Consider the following 27,692-nt stretch of genomic DNA (forward strand, 5'->3'; position numbering starts at 1 on the left):
TGGGAGACAAATTACATGAATGAGTTAGTATGAAGATGCTAATAAAATGTACACAGGTAAAAGCAGAGGGTATAATTTGCTGAGAAAGTTATTTAATATCAACTACCAAGAACTAAAAATATTAAAAAGTAAATCTTTTTAAATTAAATTGCAAAAAGACTTACCTAAAGAGGAAAATAAGATTATTTCCAAGCCTGAGATTTATTAGTATAAATAATCACAAAGAAAAGATTTCTTTTTTATTTTAGAGCGTGTTTTCTTTGGACAGTGGGGAAAAATTGCTTTGTACCCTTGTCAAACTTCATCTGTGATGTCAGTTTATAAGGTACAATTCTTGTAAAAGATTCAATCTTTTTCATGTCACAGCTTTTTTGCTTAATCTTTTTTAATGTGTGATTATTGTTTATTTTCGCGGCCAAGTTTTTTTTTTCCTTTTGTTACTTTTCTAGTCTCTGAAGAGCAACAGGAATTCTTTGAGAAGTCTTCATGTGAGAAAGGAAAAAAATTATCCTGAAATTAATTAAATTTCTCAGATACAACTTTATGGTCTCAGTTTCTTACAAAAACCATGAATAGTTTAAATGTTTAAAAATACAAAAGAAAATGAAACTTCCAGAACTTTTTGGTTAACAAAAGTACAGAAAATATATTTGGAGAAAAAGGTGGAAGAAAATGTCTATACGAAGGTAGGATGGCACTTGATTAAAGCAGAAATTAATTCTACAATACCATCTAGCAGAATTTCCTTGGGGAAATCTGCTTTAACAGAAAGACAGGCACCGTTGGTAGTCTATGTATCATTAATTGATTCTTCAGTGAAACAAAGTGGCATTTTCCTGGGGCAGGAAAAACCCATTAGAAATTGCCGTAGAAAGAAAGGACGTTTCTTCAGTCTTATCTCTCGATTGAGTGGCCTGGGGAGATAGTGGAGGGGAACTGGGTGTCCTGGGAAAAGTACATCGTGGCTTTCTGGGCTAAGTCTGGGCGAGCCGTGCGACTGAGCCCGGTTCGTGCCCATCGAGTGCTATACGGCTCCTGGCTTCGGAGTCAAGCCGCCCACTGGCTAACCTGTCCCCAGACGTCAGGAAGCAGAGTTTGGAGCCAGGAGATGCGGCCGCCCTGGCGGGGTGGCTGGCGGGCCCGCTCGCTCCCTGAGATCCCAGAGCACCTGCTGTTTCGCTGCGTCCCGGCCTTCCCCGCGGGCTGGGCCTCGGGCGCCGTGGGCGGGGGCCGGTGTCCCGAGCGTCGATCGCGGGCGCCAGGGGCGGAGGCGCCCTCCCCGCCGGTCCCCGCCCGGCTTCCGACGGGCGCGCCGCCAGGGCTGGGGAGGGGCGGGGGCCGGCGCGGGGCAGGGCCGGGCCGGGCTGCTCCGGGGCCGGCGCTCTCCGAGGCACCCCGGCACTTGCCCCGAAGGTGTGCAGAGCGCGCGCCATGAGGACGCTGTGGATGGCGCTGTGCGTACTGGCGCGGCCGTGGCCCGGGGCCCTGGCCGGCTGCGCGGACGCCGGGCGCTGCTGCCCCGGCCGGGACCCCGCCTGCTTCGCCAGCGGCTGGAGGCAGGACCGGGTCTACGGGACGTGCTTCTGCGACCAAGCCTGCCGCATCACCGGGGACTGCTGCTTCGACTATGCCAGGGCGTGCCCAGGTGGGTGGCGGGCCTGAGGGTGGGCAGCTGGCAGTTCGCCCGCAGCAGAGGGGCGCAGGTCCCACTCCGGGGACCGCAGTCCCGGAGCCAGGCTTTCCTGGGCTCGTCTATCCACCCTAGACCCCCTGTCCCCCATTCAGGCCCACCCAGCTCTCTTTGTCTTAGGGTTCTCAGCCCCCTCTCTCTAGGTACTCCCCAGACTCTCCATCCTAGGGTCCCCCTGCCCCCTCCATCCAGGCATCTCCAGTCTTCTGGACATACAGTTCCAAAGCACCCCTTCCCATCAGGGCCTGGCCATAGGGACTAGAGCCCGTGTTCTGGAAGCGCACAGGCCATCCTGCCTCGTGAAGCCCTCTGCTTGGGAGCTCCAGGCCTGGTCCGGCCACCGCCTGCCTGGAGACATGGCACTGGCATGTGCCAGGGGAACCCCAGGCCAGGTTCCACCGCAGTGCTTTCTGTTAACCCTTAGCTTTCAATCAAGAGGGGGTGAGGGGAGGAACGTGGCACCAAGGCCTGGCTCTGGAGGGTGCTTTCTTCTGGAGAAGGAGTTCTGGAGGACCACAGTTGTCCTCACTTGCACTCTGGACCTGTTGCACCTCCTATGAGGTGTTCCTTATATTCTTTAAATTCAGTTGTATCCATATAACATGATTAAGGGTTTTATCCCAGGATTCCTAGTATGTTTCATTCTTGCTGGTTTTCCTTTAGGTTCAGTCTTTTTGATCTTTAAACCTCACACAGTATAGGCTCCTGGTATAGACGCAATAAATGCCAACTTAATTAAAAGGTAAAGGAAGATGTGGTGAGAATAGTCCTGAAGAACAAGGCGTATTTGAGAAGAAGCCAGGTCTGGAAAGAAAAGTAGCCCTGCTCCCTGATAATCACAAAACCCCAAAAGCCACGCATGCATTAGGGCTAGACCTCAAGGATCCTGGTGTTGTGGGATCCTCAGCATGTTCCTGGAAAAGGAACCTGCAGGGCTGTTATTCCCCAGGTACCCAGATGCCTGGTAGAGAATAGCACTCTTTCTGCCTCTTTTTAGGCAGGGAGAGGCCACGGGCCCATGGCAGGATGGTCACCCAGGCCTGCTGCTGAAAGAACACAGTTGAAAAAACATGAAGATTTTTTTTTTATCTTGAGTGAAAGCTAATGACACATCTGAGAATACAGATTTTTTTTTTTTTTTAAATAAGCTGCTTTCCTGCTTCTGCACCAAAGCCAGGGCACTTTACTACCCAAGTAAGGTGAAGAGTCAGTTACTTAGGAAATGCAGTAGCCTCTGGACAGGTGCCCCTGCTCCTCACAGCATCCCTCCCAAACTCCTGTTTGTCTCAGTTCCCTGGATCACTTGAGCAAAGCCTTCCCACTATGGCAGTCTCTGTCTCCAAACCTTTTTTCTCTCTTGAGCATTCTACCTACATTTTAAAGGGAAAGACAAGATTCCTGCAGTTCAGATAATGGGACCCAGTCTGTGGTAAGCACAGTGATACAAAAACCATGAAGACTCAGTTTCTGCCCTCCTGAAAGTTCAGAGTCCAGCAGGAAAACACACACAAAACCATCTGCAACATGCTCAGTGTCCAAATAATGGATCTGGGAGGCCAGAGAGGAAAAGCTCAGAAGACCGGAGGAATTCAAGGAAGGTTTCTCAGAGGAAGTAATGGGCAAGCCTAATCACAGAGAATGAGCGAGAAGCCTCTAGAAGGGGAATGGGAGTTCTAGGAGGAAAGCATCCATGGTTGTTCAGCCTTTTGTGCTAGGCCAGGCCCTGACAGTCACCTGGTGAACAGGACAGACGGTGAACACAGCTAGATAGGTGAGTGTCAGGAGGAAAACTGGCCTTTTCATGAGCCCTAACAATGCTGTGAGGAATTCCAGAATCCTCCGAGTCTCTATTTGGTCAAAAATAAATCCCTCCTTTTTAGTCCAGGAAGTAGAAATATTAAAATAAAGGCCTGTCATTTCAGAGTGAGGATTTTTTGGGAAGGTGATAGCAGAAGAGAGAAGATTTTGCTATCTTCCAGAGAACTCAGAAAAAATTCCTGGGCTCTTAGTGCTTAGGGCGGGCTGGGGCGGCAGACAAAGAAACCCAAACCAGAAAAGGGAATGGGGCCTGATAGGATTTTTAAAGGAGTATTTTCAGGAACCTTAAATGCCCTTCCCAAGGGAGTTAGCAGAGGCTCTCCCAGGCCTAGGCAGAAACAGACTGGGGATGGAAAAGGCTCCTCTGTGATAGATCCTCTGCATCTGAAGTTTTGGGGGCAAGGCAGCAAGAAAATAGAGACAGCCAGGGACTTCCCTGATGGTCCAATGGGTAAGACTCCTCCCTCCCAGTGCCAGGGGCCTGGGTTCCATTCCTAGTTCAGGAACTAGATCTCGGAGAATGCCACAACTACAACCTGCCACAGCCAAATAAATAAATAAACTTTTTTTTTTTTAAGAAGAAAGATAATAGACAGTTGGAAGGCAGTCACTCTGTGAGCCTGAGCCTTCTCAGGCCTCAGAACTGAGGAGAGTGAGGGGCAAGATGGAGCTGAGATGCTTGGTTTTCTCAGCCCTGGACCAGCATCACAACCATGCTGTGTGTTTGGGGGAAAGGTGAGGTGGGCTTGTATTGGTGTTTCCCAGTTGCATGAGCTGGGGCTTTCAGAGGGCTCTCCCATCACAAAGTTAACACTAGCGGGCAACAGAATGAGGTCAGAACCCACGACTGCCTGCTTTCATGCCGCCAGCAGCCCCATCTGTCTGTGCCAACTCGTAGCTGTGAGTTCCTCCTGGATAAATCAAGAGCAGCAACTCAGAGCTTCCAGTGACTCTGTGTACACAGGACGGCTCTGCCTCTGAGAATCGTGTTTGCTTCTTACCTGCCAGTGCTGCCGGAAGCAGTTTTGCCTGAAATGACATTACATGTGAATGAACAAGGTAACTGTGTCAATGGAACTTACCTCTAGCCCTTCAGATTTTTTCATCTTGAGAAATGCATTATTATTATTACTTTTTTGATGTGACTAAGAGATGAAGTACTGGAAATTTTTTTTCTAAATAGAAAGTTATTTTTTTACTCAGGAAAAATAAGTTGACTCTAAAGACTGACTAAACTTTCAGGATTTCCCTGGCGGCACAGAGGTTAAGCCTCTATGCTACCAATGCAGGAGGTGCAGGTTTGATCCCTGGGCAGGCAACTAAGAGCCCACATGCCCCACAGTACAGCCAAGAAAACACACACACACACACACACACACACAAACCCAGAATGACTAAACTTTCCAACAAACCCAGAATGACTAAGCTTTCCAACAAAAAAAAAGTTCTGAAACTAATCATTTCAGAAAATCTCATTAGGGTGATGGCATGGGTTTCGACACCAATAATGTATGTCCATAACCACTCCACATCCTCAAATGATAGAAAATTCACCATTGGCTGGGCCTGATCAGATATGGGAAAAGGCCGAGGAGGGGGCAGATCCAAGTTACCCTGCCCTGAAAGAACTTTCTGGAAGATTTGCTTATCAGGCTTCTAACGCCCAGGCTCCAGCTCATCAGCTGTGTTCACAGAGTCTGCCTTTTAAGACCATAGAAGCAGTAAGTTGCACTAGATCTTGCATGAGCAACTTAAGAAAGAGTAATTATAAACTCAAGTGAAGCAGAACAAAGAAATGAGTAGCCTATATGGGCCAGTCTCTTTTGCCAGATTAATGGGGAATCTAGGAAACCAACTAAGGGTTTCCAGGTGGTGCTAGTGGTAAAGAACCTGCCTGCCAATGTAAGGAGATGTAAGAGACCAGGTTCGATCCCTGGGTCTAGAAGATCCCCCGGAGGAGGAGATGACAACCCACTCCAGTATTCTTGCCTGGAGAATCCCATGGACAGAGGAGACTACTGGCTACAGTCTGTGGGGCACAGAGAGTCAGACACAACTAAAATGGCTTAGCACACAGCACTAGGAAATCAACCGGCCAAAATCTGCTGACATCTCAACTGGAGGGAGCAGGGGCACCATGCTGGAAAATACAGGCTCCCAAACTCACCCCCCAAAAAGGATGGCATAGTCCATGATGATTTAGAAAGTCAAGATTTCACTGGAGCCGTCATGGCCTGAGACAGTGTGGCTTCCCCTGCCTTTGTCCCTGCGGAAATAACGAGCAGGGACTGGCGCCAGAATTTGACATGATTTGGCTGCAGCCCTGGGTGTGCAGTCCAGGAGGGGAAAGTCATCTGTGCTTACCCAGCACTTACTCTGTGCCAGGCCCTCCTCTCTAAGGAGCCCCACAGCTCTCAATTTACTTAGGTCTCACAACCCAGCAAGGGATTCTCCATTTTGACCTCATTCTATGAATGAGCTAAACAAGCACAGAAACGTCAAGCAGTTTGCCCAAAGTCACACAGCCAAAAAGTGATGAAGTGAGGTTTGAGCCCAGGCGCTCTGAATCCAGAGCCCACAGGTTTAAACATTAGGTTTTCACTGCCTCAGGGAAATGAGGCTTTATGAGAAGCTGTGGAGTTTGCAGAGCAAGCACCATGTAAATACTGGTAGAGTGAGTCTTTTTTTCTCCATCAACTGTGTGCCTCTCGAGGGCAAGAAAATGTGTCTTGCTCCTCTTTGCAATCCCCTAAGAGTTATTGCAGGGCTTCCCAGGTGGCACTAGAGGTAAAGAACTTGCCTGCCAGTGCAGGAGACATAAGAGACAGCGGGTTCAATCCCTGGGTCGGGAAGATCCCCTGGAGCTGGGCATGGCAACCCACTCCAGTATTCTTGCCTGGAGGATCCCATGGACAGAGGAGCCTGGCGGGTTACACTCCATCGGGTCACAAACAGTCAGACACGACTGAAGCAACTCAACATGCACACACTTAAGAGCTATCACAGTTTTGCTAACAAACAATTGTCCAAAAAAAAAAAAAAAGGGACCATTCAGTGCCTCTGAGGCATCTCCACATGTCCTTTTTAAAAATGATATTTTCCTTCCTTATCACAAAACATATGTTTGTTGCAGAAAGTGTGGGAATGCACAAAAGGAGAAAAGAACTCACCTTAGAAACTTACTCCCTAGAAAGGTATCATTATCTTTTTTATTTTTATCCGCTTCCCTCCCACCCCAGGTTTGCACGGTGTCTACAATCCTGTTTTTCTAAGGTGACAATTCATTTCACTGTCTTGCTAGCATTTCATAAACTTGTCCAGTTAATATCTCAAAAGAAAAAAAAAACAATCTATCAGGGACCAATAACATGGTTTCTGCAAGAGGAAACAAATATTTGGTCATTTTATTTATGCTTTTTGAGGGGCTCCATAGGCACTTGGGCAGTTTTTATGATCTTGTTGGACTTTCAGAGAAGTTGTGACACGTTTCCTCAGAAAGGGGCTGCATAAGGAGAGAGAAAAAGGCGGATGACGTAAATTTAAAATTGTGTCACCTAGGGGCTTCCCGGACAGTCAGTGGTTAAGACTTCATCTTCCAGTGCAGAGGGTGTGGGTTTGGTCCCTGGTCAGGGAGCTAAGATTCTCACATGCTTTGCAGCCAAAAAACTGAAACATAAAACGGAAGTACTATTGTAACAAATTAAATAAGGACTTTAAAAGTGGTCCACATAAAAGAAAAAGATCTTTAAAAAAATAAATAAAATTGTGTCACCCTGAGGAGTGTGTGTGTGTGTGAGGGACTGTTTTACTTTTCCTTCATAGACGTTTTTTCTTTTCAGTTTTTGGCTGTGCTGTGCAGTGTGTGGGATTTTAGTGCTCCATCCAGGAATCAAACCCAGATCCTCGGCAGTGAGTATGGAGCCCTAACCACAACCACCAGGGAATTCCCTTCTATAGACTGTCGAGAAACAGAAGCCAAGCATCAGTGCTGCTGCTGTGCATAAAGTGCAAAAAGAATATTTCCTTAGAAATGGTTAGGGCTAAGAACTGATGGGAATCTAACAAAGTGAGAGAGAAAGTGCTTGATCGTGGGTGGCCTTCACCTTTTAAGTGGCAAAGAGCCAGGCAGGCAGGGCCGGACTACAGAGAGGAAAGTCTGAGTGTCTGATTAACCAAGGAGAGGCTATAGGAAGATAACCAGGTTTTACATTAAGAAGAAGTAATCCAGACTGTATTCATGAATGAGGGAGCTTGCCTTTCACTGAGTTTGCCGCTGCTGCTGCTGTGTGTGAGTGTGTGTGTGTGTGTGTGTGTATTTGGCATCATCAAAGAAAAGCATTAGAAAAAAAAAATTTTAGATTACCCTTTGATACCTACAGGACTTCCCTGGTGGCTCAGATCGTAAAGAATCTGCCTGCAGCTCAGCAGACCTGGGTTCAGTCCCTGGGTGGGAAAGATCCCCTGCAGAAGGGAATGGCTACCCACTCCAGTATTCTTGCCTGGAGAATCCTATGGACAGAGGAGCCTGGCAGTCTACAGTCCATGGGGTTGCAAAGAGTCAGACACAGCTGAGCGACTAACACTTGATACCTACAGTTGAAAATAGTGTGTGTAATTCTGGTTTCCATCTCTCTCTGGACTGAGAATGGGCCTGGGCAAAGTTGAGAGGGATTCTGAGAGGGAAAGTGTCTATAGAAAGATGGGTCCAAAAGCTGCAGGGCAGGGGTCTACTGGAACAGTAAGTCCATGAGTGGCTCAGACGAGATACACACAGGGGTTTTCCCACCATATTCTGAAATTCTCGAGTGAGGGAAATCAGGCTCAAATAAAAGGAAATACCACTTCACGCCACAGATATTAATGCTGAAAGAGCTTGTCACTTTCAAGAGGTGGTAATGCCAGGAGATAAAAATGGATTAAGAGGGACTTGATGGACTGTGGTTGCTGGGAGAAACTGGACTCTTCTTAACCTTAAGGAGCAGAGACGCAGTGCTCCTTCCAGGGGACACTCTTTGGGGCCACCATTGCCAGGAGATCCCAGGCAACTCTGGCCCAGGTTAGGAATTTCTTCTGTGTTTGGCTCTGGGAGTTTCTGACTTTGCTCTTCTACCAGCTTTCCTTCACACCCTGGAGCCTCTGTCAGTCCTTTGGCTTCTTATTGGGTTGGGCAAAAAGTTCATTACAGAGAAACCCAAACGAATTTTAACTTATGATGTGAGGAAGCCAGAGTCTGTTTCAATGTAGAATTTAATTTAGGAAGGAGGAGGACCTGGTCTAATGCCATTTCATTCATCCATTCAACAATTTATGGAGCACCTGTCATCTGCCAAGTGCTAAGGATGAAATACAAAGTGAACAATAAACAAAATAAATACGTATGTATTCTGAATTATGGGCTTCCCTGGTGGCTCAGAAGGTAAACAGTCTGCCTGTAGTGCGGGAGACCCAGGATCAATCCCTGGGTTTGGGAAGATCCCCTGGAGAAGAGAATGGCAACCCATTCCAGTATTCTTGCCTAGAAAACTCCCATGGACTGAGGAGCCTGGCAAGCTACAGTCTATGGGGTTGCAAGAGTTGGACACAACTGAGCAACTTCATTTGGTTGGTATTCTGAATCATGGAGATGCTAGAAGGCAGGAAACACTGAACTCTGAGAGGAAATAATTTTCTGGGGTGTGTGTATGTGTGTGTGTGATAAGCCGGTCAGGGAAGGTCTCCCTGGAAAGGAAATAGTTCAGCTGGGACCTCAAAGATGAGCCAAACCCAGCCATGCCCAGTGTGGGAGGAACATTCCAGCAGAGGGAACGCACAGCCAAAGGTCCTGAAAAAGCACAAGTGGGTGTGGCCAGGGGCAGAGGGGCCACCGTGGGCAGAGCTTGGAAAGAGGTGGTGGGGCGCGGGGGCTGGCTCCCGGTGGGAGTGACAGGCAGGCACGGGCAGGTCCCCCAGGACGTGGTGGGCCACTCAGGGAGCTTGAATTCTATTCCAAATTCAATGGCAAAACCTTGGAAGGAGTTTTGAAAGCCATTAAGAGAGAGAGAGAGAGAATAGTGGTGCATCTTTTAAAATAATTTCACTTGGATCCTATTTGTGTTCAGTCACTCAGTGGTATTCGACTCTTTGCAACCCCATGGACGGTAGCCCGCCTGGCTCTTTTGTCCTTGGGATTTTCCAGGCAAGAATACTGGAGCAGGTTCCCATTTCCTTCTCCAGGGAATCTTTCTGATCCAGGGATCAAACCTGCATCTCTTGAGTCTCCTGCATTGGCAGGCAGATTCTTTACCGCCCAGGTAGCCCAATTTTACTTTGATATGACTGGCTATTCCCCTTAGAACATGGGGAAATATCCGCTACTCTTGTGTGAAGATTCATTATTGAACTGTTTAACTTACTTTTCTGCTCTTGGCCGTTCTCCCCATGGCTGTGGTGGGGACGTCTGATAACCAGAAGGCTCCAGAGGAAGGGACATGAGCTGGCGTATGGGGAAAGGCTTGATGGTTCCTTGCAGTCCGGATCTGTCCACTGCCACTCCCCAGTGAGCCCAGAGCCAGAGGCGTTCACTGCATTCAAAGTAGAAGCTTTGTGCCATATGACCCAGCAATACCACTTCTGGGCATACACACTGAGGAATCCAGATCTGAAAGAGACACGTGCACCCCAGTGTTCATCGCAGCACTGTTTATAATAGCCAGGACATGGAAGCAACCTAGATGCCCATCAGCAGATGAATGGATAAGGAAGCTGTGGTACATATACACCATGGAATATTACTCAGCTGTTAAAAAGAATTCATTTGAATCATTTCTAATGAGATGGATGAAACTGGAGCCCATTATACAGAGTGAAGTAAGCCAGAAAGATAAAGAACATTACAGTATACTAACACATATATATGGGATTTAGAAAGATGGTAACGATAACCCTATATGCAGAACAGAAAAAGAGACACAGAGGTACAGAACAGACTTTTGAACTCTGGGGGAGAACGTGGGGGTGGGATGTTTTGAAAGAACAGCATATATATTATCTATGGTGAAACAGACCACCAGCCCAGGTGGGATGCATGAGTCAAGTGCTCGGGCCTGGTGCACTGGGAGGACCCTGAGGAGTCGGGTGGAGAGGGAGGTGGGAGGGGGGATCGGGATGGGGAATACGTGTAACTCTATGGCTGATTCATGTCAATGTATGACAAAACCCACTGAAATGTGGTGAAAAAAAAAACAAAAAAAACAAAGTAGAAGCTTTGACATCCGCTTTCTACCTCTGTTCTCTTCCATGTCTGATTCTGTCTCTGTTTCCCATCCCCTTATACTTCCTGGGATCACCTCCCAAATAAATTGCTCTCAGTCAGATCCACTTCTGGGGAAACTCAACCTGAATGTTATGTGGAGTTGAAACAAAGGAGAAGAAAAAGGCTTGCAGTGCTTCTAGGCACCCATTAAATCTAGGTTTCTTTCCTCTAAAAGGGGTAGGATGGTTCCATTAAAATCAAACAAAGACTCGAGGAAGCTGTAGTGAGCTTGGAGTCAGGAGCTCTTTCTGCTGGCTAGGTGAGAGTCTGCCGGCCCCCAGTGACAGCGAGTGAAATGCGAAGGATGAGAAAATCATATGAAGAAAGACTGTTTTGTTATGCTGTATACAGATGTGAGTTAGGTGAGCTTTAGTGGGAAGGGAACAAGAACACTAATGGAAGAGTTCAAAAGGAAATCTGTGTCAAGCAGCTGAGATATATGACTTGTGGTAATAAATCTGTCAGAAGTTTCTGTTCTCCCAACCTCCGTGACCAAAGATTGCTTGTGATCTGTGACAAATTGCAATCCAAAGAATCAAAAGTTCACAAGTTAATCAAGATGAGAATCTTTTGTGCAGAACAGGAATAAATACTTCAGACTCATCTTCTAACTCAAAATATTTTGTGGAACACCTGTCTACTGGTAAAACTCTACATGAACTTTTTTCACTTTGTCTGACAATGAAGACCCCAAGATGTTCTTGTTTGGGGCCCAGAACTTTCTGATTCTCTTTATGAGGCTGCTAAAATCATAGATTGGGCTTCTCAGGTAGCACTAGTGGTAAAGAGCCCTGCCTGCCAATGCAAGAGACTTAAGAAATGTGGGTCCGATCCCTGGGTTGGGAACATGCCCTGGAGGAGGGCATGGCAACCCACTCCAGTATTCCTGCCTGGAGAATCCCATGGACAGAGGATCCTGGCAGTAGGGTCACAAAGAGTTGGACATGACAGAAGCCACTTAGCACATACATACAGTCATAGATCAGAAAGAAAGGGCATAGCATTTTGCCAAGGACAAATATTAACCAATAGGAACAACAACTGATTCAATGACTCTGTGATTTGAGGACTTTACCTATGATTCAAACCAAATAAAATAAAAATTTATAAGACAAGACATAAATGTTGAAGAAATACTGGGAAACTAAATTCATCCTCCCATGTCAACTGTTACCCTATGGATGACGTACTGTTGTTGTTCAGCTGCACAATAGTGTCCAACTCTGTGACCCCATGGAGTGCAGCACACCAGGCTTCCCTGTCTTTCGCCATTTCCCGGACCTTTGCTCAAACTCATGTCCATTGAGTCAGTGATGGATAGGGTATAACCAAGGCCATATAACGAAGTTTTGGGTTAAAGCCATGGCAAAATTGTATTTTATAGTGCCTCCAAATGTTTAATCTTTGAAACAAGTGTATATTTTTAAAGTGTATTATGAAGTGTAGTTCAAACATAGGACTAACTAAACTTAGGGATGAAGAGATTTGGGGAAGAAAAAGACTTATTAAAGGAATTAAGGACAGAGGTGTCCTTCTCAACCAGCTCCTAACCTGCAATCTCCTTAAATGCCCTCTGGTTCTATGGGCCAGTTGAATCACAGGGCTGTGAAAATAAAAAGGGAAGATTAACAAGAGACAATGAGCAGGAAGTGACCTGTTATTGATTTTCCAAAGGATGTGTGCATGGCAGATATTGGAAATGAACTCTGATGTGGCTCATTCTTGCTTCCTTAGGTTGTTGACATGTGATACCTATTTTTTTTTAATCTGTTTTGTTTTTAGGTTCACAGGATTTTATTTTATTTATTTATTTGCCACATGGCAAGGCATATATGATCTTAGTTCCCTGACCAAGGATCAAATCTGGAGCCCCTGCAGTGGAAGCACAGAGTCTTAACCACTGGACCACCAGGGAAGTCCTACCTATAAGTTTTTAGATGATTAATAAAAGCGGTTTTAGGGCAGTTTGACACTCTTGAGTTACTGACCGAACTTATGTTGTATGTGACCCTTTTCTTGTCATGGGTAGTGCTACCGAATGATGTAGCTTCCAGACACCACGAACCCTAAACTAGAGTGTGCCGAGAGGCAAAATGCATTTTCAAGTACAAATTGTCAGAAGTCCCATCAGATTTCAAAGAAGTTTGGGTGTTTTCTTGGTGAAGACTTTGAAAACTTGAACGTATGAGGGTGATTGGGAAAAGTGGGTCACATTTTGTGGGAAAGGAATTTTGGCATCCAGTTCAGGGTACATCTTCTGTTTCTTTGTTTTTCTCTTTTCTTATATCCAATTTCAAGTCTTCAAGTAATTCAATTTGAAAACTCAGTACAGTCCGTTTAAACGACTCATTAGGATTTTAAATGAAAAAGTTAAACATGCAACCACATTGATTTTTACAGTCATGGGCAGAGAATTGAAAACCTAATCATCCCTTGACTTTGCCCCTTCATGCCTGACCATGGGTATTCTTACCCTCTGTGGGCCCTGGTTGCTGATCTGTAAATGTCACCTCGTATAATGTATGAGTCCCTGAGTCATGGAAGGTAAGAATAGAGCACCAGGAGAAACCTATCTGATAGGGGTCATTGGTGTGGCCCTGTGCCATGTCTTAAGGAGGCACATTTCCTGATAAGAATTGACCTGGATAAGTGATGGGATGGTGGGAGAAGAGATTGGTGGGAGAAACACCTGTTTGTTTGGTTTTTTTTTCTGGCTGCACTGGGTCTTTGTTGGTGCACATTGGTTTTTTCCTAGTCTCAGGGAGCAGGGGCTACTCTCTGGTGAGGGGTCTTCTTGTTCTGATGGCTTCTGTTGTTACTGAGCAGGGTGCTAGGGCCACTAGGCTTCAGTAGTTGCCAGCTAGGGCTTAGCTGCTCTGCAGTGTGTGGAATTTTCCCAGACCAGGGATGGAACCTGTGACCCCTCCATTGACAGGCAGATTCTTAACCACCAGACCCCCAGGGAAGTCCCACCTTTTCTTTTTTAGAATTTCTTTCCTTTATGTTTTATAAAATGAACGTGTATTACTGTTGTTTAGTTGCTAGGCTGTGTCCAACTCTTTGCGACCCCATGGACTGCAGGGTGCCAGACTTCCCTGTCCTCCACCAATGAGTGTGTGTTACTGTTGCCCTAAAAATATTCTGGACAGAGGAGGATAAAGTTACAATCAAAGGAAAACAAGGGCAAAGAGCTGATCTAACACCGGACTGTAAGAGGAAGTACCCTGAAGGCATCAGTCTCTTACTCGGGTGGGTCCTGGCTCAGACCCACCTTCATGATCCCGGAACATCCGCCTGCCTCCAAGGGATACCCGTTCATCAGTTCACCATCGGGGCGGGTGGCGTCAATGTCAGCGTTGTGCGTTCCTCCTGATCCACCGCCGGGTCCGGCACGGTGTGTGCACAGCCTGAACTTGATGTGTCTTGGCGGGAACGGCCTGGCCGGCGCTGGCTGTGCTCAGGTGTGCGTCCCCGTGGTGCTGTTTTTCAGCTCGCCCGTGCATCGTTGGGGAGTGGAGCCCCTGGAGCGGTTGTGCGGGCCAGTGTCGGCCCACGGCGCGCGTGCGGCGGCGCGCGGTGCAGCAGGAGCCTCAGAATGGCGGCGCGCCCTGCCCGGCCCTGGAGGAGAGAGCCGGCTGCCTGGAGTACGCAACGCCGCAGGGCCAGGACTGCGGGCACGCCTTCGGTACTGCGCTTTCCTTCATTGCTGTCCCTGGGTGGTGAGCATCCGATCCAGGCACTGCAGGGAGCGGGGTGGGCCCGGCTGCGCAGAGGAGATAGGAAGCTCAGGAAGTGTTAAAGAACGCCTTTATCCATCAGCTGCATTAAAGCCCTCCCCAACCCCCAGCCCTTCCCATTTACAGCTTGTAGGTGGGCCCCTCCCGCGCTGCAGGAGCCAGCTGTAAGGGACGTGCACTGTGGTGGTTAGCAAACTCTGTCAAGCTGACCACAAAGGACTTAAGGTATGATGAGGATATCTCACACAGGATAAGATGCGTCCAGTAAGGATAACTGAATTTCACCTTTCAGCGCCATCCCTGTTTAATCAGGGACACTCCCATACCTGTGAAAATAATAGAAAAATTAGAAATTCCTGTTGTTGTTTAGTTGCTCAGTCGAGTCTGACTCTTTGTGACCACATGGACTGTAGCCCCTCAGGCTCCCCTGTCAATGGGATTCTCCAGGCAAGAATACTGGAGTGGGTTGCCATGCCCTCCTCCAGGGGATCTTCCCGAGCCAGGAATGGAACCTCTATCTCTTGCATTGCCCTCGAATTCTTTACCACTGAGCCACCTGGGAAGCTCAACAAATTCCTAAAGCATGATAAAATGATTCTCTTAAAAAACCGAACCAACCAGATTGGGGCTGATGTGATGAGATCTGTGATTTGGGAAGATTGTTTTAGTTGTGGGCTGGCCCAGGAGACCCAGAGTCAGCTTGTTCATGAATTGGGAGCCATAAGAAACTCACAAAGAAATAAACAAAAAGGCCAAAACCAGTGTGTTGATAGGGGTTGAATCTGATAGAGCAAAAAACACTGACTTCTCAGGGTAGCAGAGATCATGTTTTTTCATAAGAACCTGGAAAATTCCATGTCAACGTGATCCTCCCTGAGTCGTTTTGCTCCTTTGTTCTTTCCACACACAAGTGTTTATTGAGAGTCTCCTGGATGCCAGACACTGGGCTGGGTGCCAGTTACAGTGGGGAGAAAAGTTGCTGTGGAACCTGCTGTCAGGTGGATCACAGTCTAGCGGGAAGGGAAGATGATAAGCAGATCATCCTAGGAAACTAGTCCCAGAGAATTACCACTGCAGTTTGATCCAACAGGGTATGCAACAAGGGCTTCCCCATTGGCTCAGTGGGTAAAGAATCTGCCTGCAATGCAGGAGACACATGACATGCGAGTTCGATCCCTGGATCCGTAAGATTCTCTGGAGGAGGAAAATGGCAACCCACTCCAGTATTCTTGCCTGGAGAATCCCATAGACAGAGGAGCCTGGCGGGCTACAGTCCATGGTGTCACAAAGAGTCGGATGCAACTGTGTGACTCAGCACTGCAAGCATGGGATGTCACGTAGGGAACAAGGGAGAGGTGTAGAGAGCTGTGAGTGTGTTGTAAATACCCTCTGAGCCAACAAGGAGGTCCCATTGTGTTGTAAATAGATTCCTTGGTGGAGGAGGGAATCCACAGAGGCTAGGAAGGGAGGGACTTCCCTGAGGACACGATGAGGCTGAAAAATGCAGAGCCATCCAGGTAGAGGGAACAGCATGGTGAGCCAGACACTCAGGTGTAGGGGGGGTTGAGGGATTTGGGGACCGTCTAGGAAAAACTCATGACCACAAGAGGCAGTAACACACAATGACCTTACAGGTCGTGTGAGAGAGGATGATCAAAGGTTGCGATATGGCGACCACCATCCAGAGGGGGAAAAGAAGTGTCTGCCAGGAGCTCGTGTATCCAGTTGATGTCAGCTAAGCAACATGGTTTGGAGTCCCTGGGTGAAGGGGCTTCATAGGGCAGGTGTCATGGTGGCTTGGGGTCTTGCAACCATAAAGATTAACCTAATCAATGGCCAGCAGATGTTGGGTATATTTCACAGGATATGCAAAATAAGTGGGATCTAAATGGCTAAAAGTCTGCTTGTTTGGCCATTTTAAAAACAATTGAATATATAAAAATTTGAGTTTAGTGCCAGTAGGGTTTTGTCTCATTTTGTTTATTTCTGGCTGTGCTCAGGCTTTCTCTAGCTGCAGAGAGTGGGGGCTGCTCTCTTGTTGTATAGTGGGCCCTAGGGTGCAGGCTCAGTAGTTGTGGCACATAGGCTTAGTTGCTCTGTGACAAGTGGAATCTTCCCGGGCCGGGGATCAAACCCATGTTCCCTGCCCTGGCAGCTGGATCCATTAGAAAAAACAACGGCGCCACTTAGTTACATGGATGGGCTGCTAGAAGTTATTCCTGCAGCACAGGCTGACCCTTCCGTGTGGCACCAGGCTGCTCAGCCCCCTTTCCAGGCCTGAGTCTCTTCATAGCAGGACGATAAGGCATATCCTTCCATCTTTTTGTATCATCTTCAGTTTCCTTCATCAGTGTCTTACAGCTTTCAGAGTACAAGCCTTTCACTTTCTTGGTTCAGTTTATTCTTAGGCATTTTATTCTTTTCGAGGCAATTGTAAATGAGATTGTTTTGTTAATTCCTCTTTCTCACAGTTTGTTACTAGCCACAATGTATTTTTGTGTATTGAATTTTTGGGTTGTACTGGGTCTCCAATGCTGGGTGGGCTTTTTTTCTAGTTAGCAGAGGCTACTCCAGTTGTGATTTGTGGGCTTCTCGTTGTGGTAGCTTCTCTCTAGGGCTGTGGGCTTCAGTAACTGCATCATGTGGGCTCAGTAGTCATGGCTCCCAGGCTCTAGAGCACAGGCTCAGTAGTTGTGACACACAGACTTGGTTGCCCTACACCATGTGGGATGTTCTCAGATCAGGGGAACCTGTATCTCCTGCTTTGGCAGGCAGATTCTCTGCCACTGAGCCACCAGGGAAGCCCCTGTGTATTGATTTTGTATCTTAAAACTTTACTGAATTCATTAGTTGAAACAGTTTTTTTGTGTGTGTGTGGAGTCTTTAAGGTTCTCTCTATATTAATAGTATTATGTCATTTTCAAATAGTATCAGTTTTATTACTTCCTTTTCGAATTGAATTTATTTTAAAAAAATTTTCTTGCCTCGTTGTTGTGACTATGACTTCCAATACTTTGTTGAATAAAAGTGGCAAGAGTGGACATCCTTGTCTTACTTGAAAAGTAAGTTCAAGTTTTCAGCTTTTCATCATTGAGTGTGTTAGCTGTGGGCTTGTCATATATGGCCTTTATATGTTGAGGTGTAATCCTACTGTATCCAGTTTGTTGATATCAACATCATAAATGGATTTTGAATTTTGTCAAATGTTTTTGCACATCTGTTGAGATGATCATATGATTTTTATCCTTCATTTTGTAAATGTCTCACATTGGTTGATTTGCAGAATCAATGAAACCATCCTTGCATCCCTGGAATAAATCCTGCTTGATCGTGGTGTGTGATCCTTTTACTGTATAATTAAATTCAGTTTGTTAATATTTTGCTGAGGATTTTTGCATCTATGTTCCTCAAGGATATTGGCCTGTAATTTTCTTTTTTTGTAGTGTACTTGTCAGGTTTTGGTATCAGGGTAATGCAGGCTTCATAAAATTTGTTTGGAAAATTTTTCTCCTCTTTGATTTTTAGGAAACGTTTGAGAAGGATATTAAATATTTTTTTTTATGTTTTGTGGAATTTGCCAGTAAAGCCATCGAGCCCTTGGCTTTTGTTTTTGCGGAGAGTTTGTTTTTTTCTTTACTGTTTCAATTTCCCTATTAGTAGTCAGTCTATTCACATTTTCTGTTTCTTCATAATTCAGTCTTGTATGAATTTATTTGTCTAATTTGTTGATGTATAGTTATCTGTAATAGTGTCTTATGATCCTTTATATTTCTGTGGTATTAGTTGTAACTTCTCCTTTTCATTTCTAATTTAACCTATTGGAATCACCTTTTTCTTTCTTGGTGAGTCTAGCTAAAGTTTTGGAGAAGGAAGTGGCAACCCACTCCAGTATTCTTGCATGGAGAATCCCAGGGACGGGGAAGCCTGGTGGGCTGCTGTCTATGGGGTCGCACAGAGTCGGACACGAGTGAAGTGACTTAGCAGCTAAAGTTTGTCTATTTGGTCTGTCTTTTCAGAAAACCAGCCATTAGTTTCATGGGTATATTCTACTAATTTTTTAGTCTCTATTTTGTTTATTTTCACTCCAATCTTTATTATTTCAGGAAGCAGTGAAATAATATTTTTAATCCTCTTGGAACAAGGACTTGAACTGTGAAACAGCCTACCAAAATGCAGAAAACACTAAAATTAAGAGATTCACTCACAGGAAAACACCTTCTAGAGAAAAACACGCTTGGTGTTGTACTGTTGTTGTTCAGTCACTGAGTTGTGTCCGACTCTTTTTGATCCCATGAACTGCAGCACCCTAGGCTTCCCTGTCCTTCACAATCTTCCTGGAGCTTGCTTAAACTCAAGTCCATTGAGTTGGTGATGCCATCCAACCATCTCATCCTCTGTCACCTCCTTCTCGTGCCCTCAATCTTTCCTAGCATCAGGTTCTCTTTCAATGAGTTGGTTCTTTGCATCAGGTGGTCAAAATACTGAAGCTTCAGTATTGGTCCTTCCAGTGAACATTCAGGGTTGATTTCCTTGAGGATTGTATTAGCTTTTGTGAATACCTCAGAAAACTGGAGACAGTACATTACCACAAACTTAGTGACTTAAACAACACAAATGTATCATCATACAGTTCTATAGTCAGAAATCAGACACAGGTCTTACTGAACTTAAACCAAGGTTGTCAATAGGGCTGAATTCCTTTCTAATGGCTCTGAGGGAGAATCAATTTCTTTGTATTTTCTATCATATCAGAGGCTTCCTTTTCTCATGGTCCCCTTCCTCCACCTTCCCAGCCAGATCGTAGCATCTTTCTGTACCTCTCTTCAATCATAACATCTTCCTCTAACTCTTCGAAGGACCATTGTGCTTACATTCAACCCATCTGGATAATCCAGAATAATCTCCCTATTTTAAGTTCAATTGAGTAACATCTTTAATTTCTCTTTGCCATGTAACATAACATATTCACAGCTTCTGGGGATTTGGACATGGACATCTTGAGGGAGGCATTATTTTGCCTGCAATGAACAGGGAGGCCTGGCATGCTGCAGTTCATGGGGTTGCAAAGAGTCGGACACAACTGAGTGACTGAACTGAACTGAACTGATGGATATAGGACAGTGTCATCTCTTTGGGCTTACACATTGGAGCTCAGTGAGGTGACAGCATGACAGGTGATCTCATTGCCCTAAATCTTATGCGTTCCACCCCCCTTAATAGTGTTTTGCTTTTAAGCATTATCATTAGTTGTTATGATTATTATTATATTGAAAATCAATATTTATAATGTAAATAAATGAATTTACATTATCAATATGACTATTCAATTGATATTAATATATTATTATAGTATGAATATTAATAATACAGACATGTTAATACTATACAAATGTCAATAATATTGATATATTATTATTATATTGGGTTGGCCGAAAAGTTCATTCAGGTTTTCCCATGCTATCTAACAGAAAAACCTAAACAAACTTTTTGGCCAACCCAATATTTTAAAATCACAATTACAGAGTCTGATAACTAAGTAGAAATATAAAGGCCATGCAAGGTCAGTGAATAAAATATGATCATGAAGACACTCTAATTAATGATCAAGTAGCCATTGGTGGCTCAGCAGCAAAGAGTCTGCCTGCCAAGGCAGGAGACACAAGTTCGATCCCTTGGTCGGGAGGATCCCCTGGAAAAGGAAATGGCAACCCACTCCAGTATTCTTGCTTGGAAATCCCATGGGCAGAGGAGCCTGGTGGGCTGCAGTCCATGGGGTTGCAAAAGCGTGAACACAAGTTAGTGACCAAACTCACACACAGCCTTTGCCCTCTTGCAGTTTCATTTAATGTGTATCATGAGTATATTTTTTTTATCATAAAAGTAAATCCAGAAGCATATATTATGTGTTTGTTGCCCATACTGACTATTGTTCATATGGGTTTTCCTTCTGCAAGAAGATCACTGTGCATTATTATGAACCATATGATTCTAGGCTGGCATTATTTGTCAAATTTGCACTCCATTCTCTTTGACACCATATCTACAGACTAGTGGTTCTAAACCTGCTTTTGTGACACCCCGTTGTGTCAGAGGGCTTTATGAAATTCTCAAAGCAAATTTAATTTAATTTCATGTTCAAAGTAAGTATGTGCAGTGCCACTCTTTTATAAGTGGAAGCTGCTGTAAAAGCGAACAATGGTAGGTTGATGGGATGCCAGAAAAGTTTGCAAATAGTCTGTTAACAAAGAATCTATTACATTGGATATTGTTGCTAGGAAGGGGAGAGGAGGGGGAATGGGCATTTATTGAAAGCTTTTGTCCTGGAGCACCAGCTATGTGCTGCCACACAGAAGCAGAAGGGAGACTGGAGGCAAAAATAATTTCTAAATTACCTACTGCTCTTAGTGAAAAATTAAATTTGTGGGGGATGTTAAAAAATGGAGCTAGTTCAGAGTCCTCCAGGTATCTGGCTCTTGGCTTGTTTACTTTAGACTCGTGCCAAAGGGAAGGACACCCCCTTAGTAGAATGTGCCATCCAACCAAGCTTGGCCTGGAGGGGCCAGGACACAGGGGAGACAAGGTCCAGGGTTACCTGCTTAATTCTATGTGGGTCATAACCACAGAGACTTGACTCTGAGTTTGAATTGTTACAGTTGTTCAGTTGCTAAGTCTTGTCCCACTCTTTGCAACCCCATGGTCTGCTGCACACCAGACTCCTCTGTCCTTCACTATCTCCTGGAGTTTGCTAAAATTTGTGTCCAGTGAGTCAGTGATGCTACTTAACTGTTTTATCCTCTGCTGCTTCCTTCTCCTCCTGCCCTCAATCTTTCCCAGCATCAGGGTCTTTTCCAATGAGTCAGTTCTTCGCATCAAGTGGCCAAAGTGTTGGAGCTTCAACTTCAGCATCAGTCCTTCTAGTGAATATTCAGGACTGATTTTGTTTAGTATGGACTTGTTTGATCTCTCTGCAGTCCAAGGGACTCTCAAGAACCTTCTCCAGCACCACAGTTCAAAAGCATCAATTCTTTGGTCCTCAGCCTTCTTTATGGTCCAACTCTCACATCTGTACATGACTACTGGAAAAGTCATAGCTTTGACTATATGGACTTTTGTCTACAAAGTAATGTCTCTGCTTTTGAATAGTAGGTCTTAAAAAACAGACTTGATTGTCTGTACTGGGGCCCCTGCTTGGTCATTTACTATTTATTTTCCATTAAGTTCCATGAGCCTGTTTTCTGATGAGAAAACCTCATCAGAATACCTCTAGACAGAGCTTTGGTGAAGATCGGTGATGTAGAATATGAAACCACTTTGCAAATATACAAGGTGCCCTCCTGCTCCAGGCCCTCCCCTACCCCTGAACCACACCTCACGCCCATCCCCCAGCCTGAGGGGGCTCAGAGTGTCAGGGCTAACCATTCCACTCTTTCCTCTCTCCACCCTCACTTCACAAAGGGACAAAAATGGAAAATGAAACCAAATTTAAGCAATTTATCAGTAATATGCTGCCATATGAAACATTAATATTAATAAACTAGTGAAACTTTGTCATCTGTGTTGTAATAGAGTCAGACTGCCACACTTTTGAGCCTTGAATGTGTTTCTTACGCTCTCTGGACCACAGTTTCCTCATCTGTGAAATGGGGAAATAATTGGACCTATCTCAAAGGATGGTTGTAAAAATTAAATGACTAAAGAGATGGGAATACCAGACCACCTGACCTGCCTCTTGAGAAACCTGTATGCAGGTCAGGAAGCAACAGAACTGGACATGGAACAACAGACTGGTTCCAAATCAGGAAAGGAGTATGTCAAGGCTGTATATTATCACCCTGCTTATTTAACTTATATGCAGAGTACATCATGAAAAATACTGGGCTGGATGAAACACAAGTTGGAATCAAGATTTCCAGGACAAATATCAATAACCTTAGATATGCAGATGACACCACCCATAGGGTAGAAAGCAAAGAACTAAAGAGCTCCTTGATGAAAGTGAAAGAGGAGAGTGAAAAAGTTGGCTTAAACTTAACATTCAGAAAACTAAGATCATGGCATCTAGTCCCATCACTTCATGGCAAATAGATAGGGAAACAATGGAAACAGTGAGAGAGTTTATTTTGGGGGGCTCCAAAATCACTGCAGGTTGTGACTGCAGCCATGAAATTAAAAGATGCTTGCTCCTTGGAAGAAAAGTTATGACCAACCTAGACAGCATATTAAAAAGCAGAGACTTTACTTTGCCAACAAAGCTCTGTCTAGTCAAGGCTATGGTTTTTCCAGTAACCATTTATGGATGTGAGAGTTGGACTATAAAGAAAGCTGAGCACTGAAGAATTGATGCTTTTTAACTGTGGTGTTGAAGAAGACTCTTGAGAGTCCTTTGGACTGCAAGGAGATCCAACCAGTCCATTGTAAAGGAAATAAGTCCTGAATATTCATTGGAAGGACTGATGCTGAAGCTGAAGCTCCAATACTTTGGCCACCTGATGCGAAGGACTGACTCACTGGAAAAGACCCTGATACTGGGAATGATTGAAAGTGGGAGGAGAAGGGGACAATGGAAGATGAGGTGGTTGGATGGCATCACTGACTCAATGGACATGAGTTTGAGTCAACTCCAGGAGTTGGTGATGGACAGGGAGGCCTGGCGTGCTGCAGTCCATGGGGTCGCAAAGAGTCAGAATTGACTGAACGACTGAACTGAACTGAACTGAATGCATGAAAAACACTTACTCAGAAGTGCATCACTGGTAGCTGTTAGTTTTATTATCTCAGAACTTTTTCTTCGGATTTCATATGAGAAACTGTAGTCTTACACTTATCCTCTACTTCCTAACCAAGTGTTTATTCCTTTGAGCTATATATTAAGTGCATTGCCTTTGACCTTTGGTAATAACATACGCAGTACAAATTAGGAACTCAGGTAAATGTTTTGAGCTAAAGAAACATATTCAGAAAATGTTATAGTTTGACTGGTAGGATGCTACAAGGATTTAGCAGTAAGTGCACTCTTTACTTAGTGAATAAGTCCATACGTGCGTCAAAAGAACAGAATGAAAACAGTACACGAGAAAATGAAAACCCTTTCGATGTTTGTTTCTAATAATTAGGTCTAAGAGAAACAGAAGGATCCTGACGTACATGCATTCACTTGTCCTTTTTGATTCCGTCCGTGAATTTTGGAAGTTCCAAAGCTACAGTCACATTTAGAAAGAATGACATGTTCTCTTCAGAAAACAAACATGCTAGCACAGCAAGAAAGAGTCACTCAGCTGGGTGTCCAGAGCTCACACAAGATGTGGGTAATGTGCCCAGCCACATAGGACAAGAATGTGCCTACAGCACTTAGGACCTAGTGGCTATGCTTGTCTCATGTTTCCATGTAATAGATAAATGACATCTCATTCAGAAAATCTAAAGAATTCAGGCTGCCACCTCGTGGCCAGAAGGAACTTAGCAAGATGAACACACAGGCTTGAAGCATCTATTTTGCTGCTGGTTCCCCCATGCCCTTGTGCTCTTGTTGATGACTTGGGCATCTCACAAGCCAATCTCAGTTGGGATCTCCTCTTCCCAGGATGGTCTAATTCCTAAAATAAGAGGTCAGAAGGGTAGTAGAGCTTTCTCAGCTGCAAAATTCAGTATAGGAACAGAAGACCTCAGGGAAATAGGACCCGTAAACCTCATGGCAGTTTCATGACTTCCTTTATTCATTCATTCATCGACCCATTCATTCCTTGAACACATATTTGCTGAGCATGTGAATGTGTGAGGGCTACCATGATGATCAAGGCAAAACCCCATCTTCATTGAACTGACAGCAGGATGGATTCAAAAGATCGTCTCCAGGGGTTACACAGAGCAGCAGATGCCTCCACCCCAGACTTAGAGACGAAACAGGAGGAAAACAAAACAAGAGGGAAGAGGTGGAAGGAAAGGGTTTCTGGCTGTTCTGTTTTTTTTCCTTCGACCTAGAGTATCAGAAGTGGGGGTGTGGGGGGTGGGGGGACGCGGAGAGACCCTTCAAGACCTTCCTTCCCTGAAGTTGGTGCGGGGACCTCACTGTGCTGGCCAGCACCAGATGGTCACACCCTGGGTGGGGAAGCTTCCAGGCTGTGGTTGTCAGAAAACCTGGGAGCATTCACTCTTCCCTCCTTTGCTGTTCCTGTTTCTCCCTTTCTCGTTCCCTCTGGTCGCCTTTTTCGTTTTTTCTCCTTCCACTCCACCTTCTCTCTTGTCTTCTTCCTCTCGCCTTTGTTCCTTTTCTCTCTTACTTTATTCTTTCTACTTTTCACTTTTCTTCTGTTTCTCTTCTTTTCATTAAAAAACAACAACAAAAACTCCCTTTCTCCATTACCTTACTTTTCCCCTTGGTCCCCCCTGCCCCACCCATCTTTTTATTATTCCCCCTGCTTCCTGCCCCTCCCCCCCGCCTCCCCTCACCCCCGCCCCCGATTTCCTTTGCACATGGTGAGATCACTGCAGACGGGCGTGCCCCTCCCCGCCCAACTGTGCTGCATGAGGCTTTATGGAATTTGGTTCTGGGGTCTCTGGCCTCACCTCCTTCACTCCTTGGTGGTGTGCCATAGATTTAGGGGTGGAGGGGTTTATTTATTTATTTAACACCCAAATCATTTTGTATTGGGGCTTCCCTGGTGGCTCAGAGGTTAAAGCGTCTGCCTGCAATGCGGGAGACCTGGGTTCGATCCCTGGGTCAGGAAGATTCCCCTGGAGAAAGAAATGGCAACCCACTCCAGTATTCTTGCCTGGGAAATCCCATGGACAGAGGGGCCTGGTGGCCTACAGTCCACGGGGTCGCAAAGAGTCGGACACAACTGAGGACTTCATTTCATCGCCTATAAACAGTGTTGTTATAGTTTCAGGTGGACAGTAAAGGGACTCAGCCATCCATATACACGAGTCCATTCCCCCCAGGCTCCCCCTCCCATCCAGGCTGGCACATTGAGCAGAGTTCCCTGTGACCTGTGCTCTGTGCTCTGTGGTAGGTCCTTGCTGGCTATCCATTGTCAGTATAGCCATGTGTCCATGACCTTCCCTGAGTCCTTAGCTGTCTAGGACGGGAGGGCTTTGGATGGGTTTGAAACGAGTTTGGGAACAGTTGCTCTGGGCGCTTCAAGCTGCACGTGCTCAAGGTCATTCTCCTTCCCAGTCCCTGCCTTTATAACCTCCTCCGCGTTCAACAAGGAGCGAACACGACAGGCGGCCTCCCCACACTGGACCACGGACACAGAGGATGCTGGGTAATTTGGTATTATTTGTCTTTCACTTCTGTTTTTTCCAGTCGGATGGTCAAGTCAGCTCACGAAAGTAGCTTGTTGGGGTGGAATGTCTTCTGCTATTGTTCATGTACTTTGAACAAATAAAATGTGACTCTTTATCCCAGAGCTGGGAAATACTTGTCCCTTCCCTGGTTTTTTTTGCAGAAGGGGCTAGAAATATTTTGTCTCTGATCCTTAACAAGAAACATGCTATGTAGAAATGAGATGGTATTATTTTGTCATTCACACTAAGGATTCTCAGCATATAGTCTTTATGGAACCGTGGACTCCAGCACCACCTCTGTGAATTTGAACATGGCCCCCATCTGAGGTCTGAGCATTTCTATCAAGACCTAAGGCTCAGAAGGAACCTCCATGCTCATTAAAAGCCCACTCTTCTGCTGTTAGAATAGGGACAACAGATGGCTGCATATTCAAATACCCATACCATCTCTTATTGTGCCTCAATTTTTCCTTCTTATAAAATGAGAATATTGATTCCTACCATGTGGTGTTGCTGTGAGCATTTAATGAGCAAATATCCTTGAAAAGATATCAGGGTTAAGCTGTCTAAAGCTGACTGAAGCTGCATCATAGATTTCCTACCTTAGTACCTTAAGGTACCAAATAAACTTTACCTACCATCATTAAAGATCTTCTTTAAAATAATCTCTCCAAACACTTTCCATCTAACTGATTACAAGTCATAATTATATGGATTAAAAAACAAGAGCCCATTTTAGCATAGTTAGAACCTAAAATGCCATGTTGTTTTGTTTCCCTGAAGAGTTGTAAAATTGTGTTGCTTTTAAGTACAAACCTCTGAAATATTCATCCATGTCTGCATGCACCCCTGGGGCCTTCGGGGTCTAGTCACATAATATAATGTTAGAGTTTTCCATAACTCAGTGTAAGGTGACTCTAGTCTGTTACAGAAAAGCATGTCTCAGCTTCCTGTGTCCTGTCATCTGTGATGTCCAGTATAACTTTGATGCTTGACTTCAAGTCAAAGCTCATCTCATTATCCCAGATTATGTAGGTGAGCCGGGAGAGTGGGTATAGGGAAGGTCGCGGGAATGTTGGTGGGGCAGAAAAACACAGGTGCTGGCCTGGACATCCAGGACCAGCCTTCCTGGGGCTCACATGTTCTCAGATTCAAGCAAGTTTCTTGTTCAATTTCCATAATTCATTAAAATCTCCGCAAAGTTATCAAGGGCAATTTTCCTACTGAAATGTGTTTTGAGACATAATTTCACGGTCAAACTAGACAGGAAATGAGATGAAATTTGTGCAGTATGGTGTTGACCAGATAATTCAACCATGGATTGAAAAACAGCAAAAAGGTTCAGTTGTCAGATGTCAAGAGTTCAGCGCGTGATAAACTTGACCAGGCCTTCTGTGACCTGTGACAGGGCCACACCCTACCTTCTCCGGGCTCTCAGGTGTCCTCAGGAGGTTCCAGCCTTCCTAAGACTTTCTACAGCATCAGGGCACTTCTTGTTGTTCTTATTGACCAAGAAGTTTGTTTGGATTTTTCTATAAAGTGGTATGGGAAAGTGAGAATGAACTTTTTGACCAATCCAATAATTACAGCAAGTGAAATTGCTGCTTTTTTTTTCTTTTTTTTTTTTGCTCTAGATACTGTATGGAGTTCAAGACAGAGTCATTGACTCATCACTGTGCCATGGAAAATCGCCCCCTGACCCGATGGATGCAATATCTCCGAGAGGGCTACACAGTGTGTGTGGATTGTCAACCTCCAGCTATGAACTCTGTGAGCCTTCGTTGTTCTGGTGATGGCTTGGACTCTGACGGGTAAGGGAGAGAAACTGGTTGGAGGATTTTTCTTGGCCCTCATTTGAGGAGATATGACC

General features: G+C 45.2%; 1 protein-coding gene across 2 annotated transcripts in view; it reads left to right on the plus strand.

Annotated features, from left to right (window-relative positions):
- The first annotated feature begins 1,334 nt into the window (after positions 1-1,334).
- Positions 1,335-27,692, plus strand: part of SBSPON (somatomedin B and thrombospondin type 1 domain containing) — a 33,507-nt gene continuing 7,149 nt past the window's right edge. The window contains exons 1-4 of one of the 2 annotated variants that reach the window (XM_065902859.1): positions 1,335-1,645; positions 14,290-14,518; positions 25,710-25,800; positions 27,457-27,633. In XM_065902859.1, coding sequence (XP_065758931.1) covers positions 1,432-1,645; positions 14,290-14,518; positions 25,710-25,800; positions 27,457-27,615 — 693 coding nt within the window. In that variant the 5' untranslated portion in view covers positions 1,335-1,431 and the 3' untranslated portion in view covers positions 27,616-27,633. The remainder of the gene's footprint in view (positions 1,646-14,289; positions 14,519-25,709; positions 25,801-27,456; positions 27,634-27,692) is intronic. The other variant, XM_065902858.1, reaches the window with a different exon arrangement.

The sequence above is a fragment of the Muntiacus reevesi genome, chromosome 12 (genome assembly GCF_963930625.1).
Source record: "Muntiacus reevesi chromosome 12, mMunRee1.1, whole genome shotgun sequence".
In the NCBI taxonomy this organism is placed as follows: domain Eukaryota; kingdom Metazoa; phylum Chordata; class Mammalia; order Artiodactyla; family Cervidae; genus Muntiacus; species Muntiacus reevesi.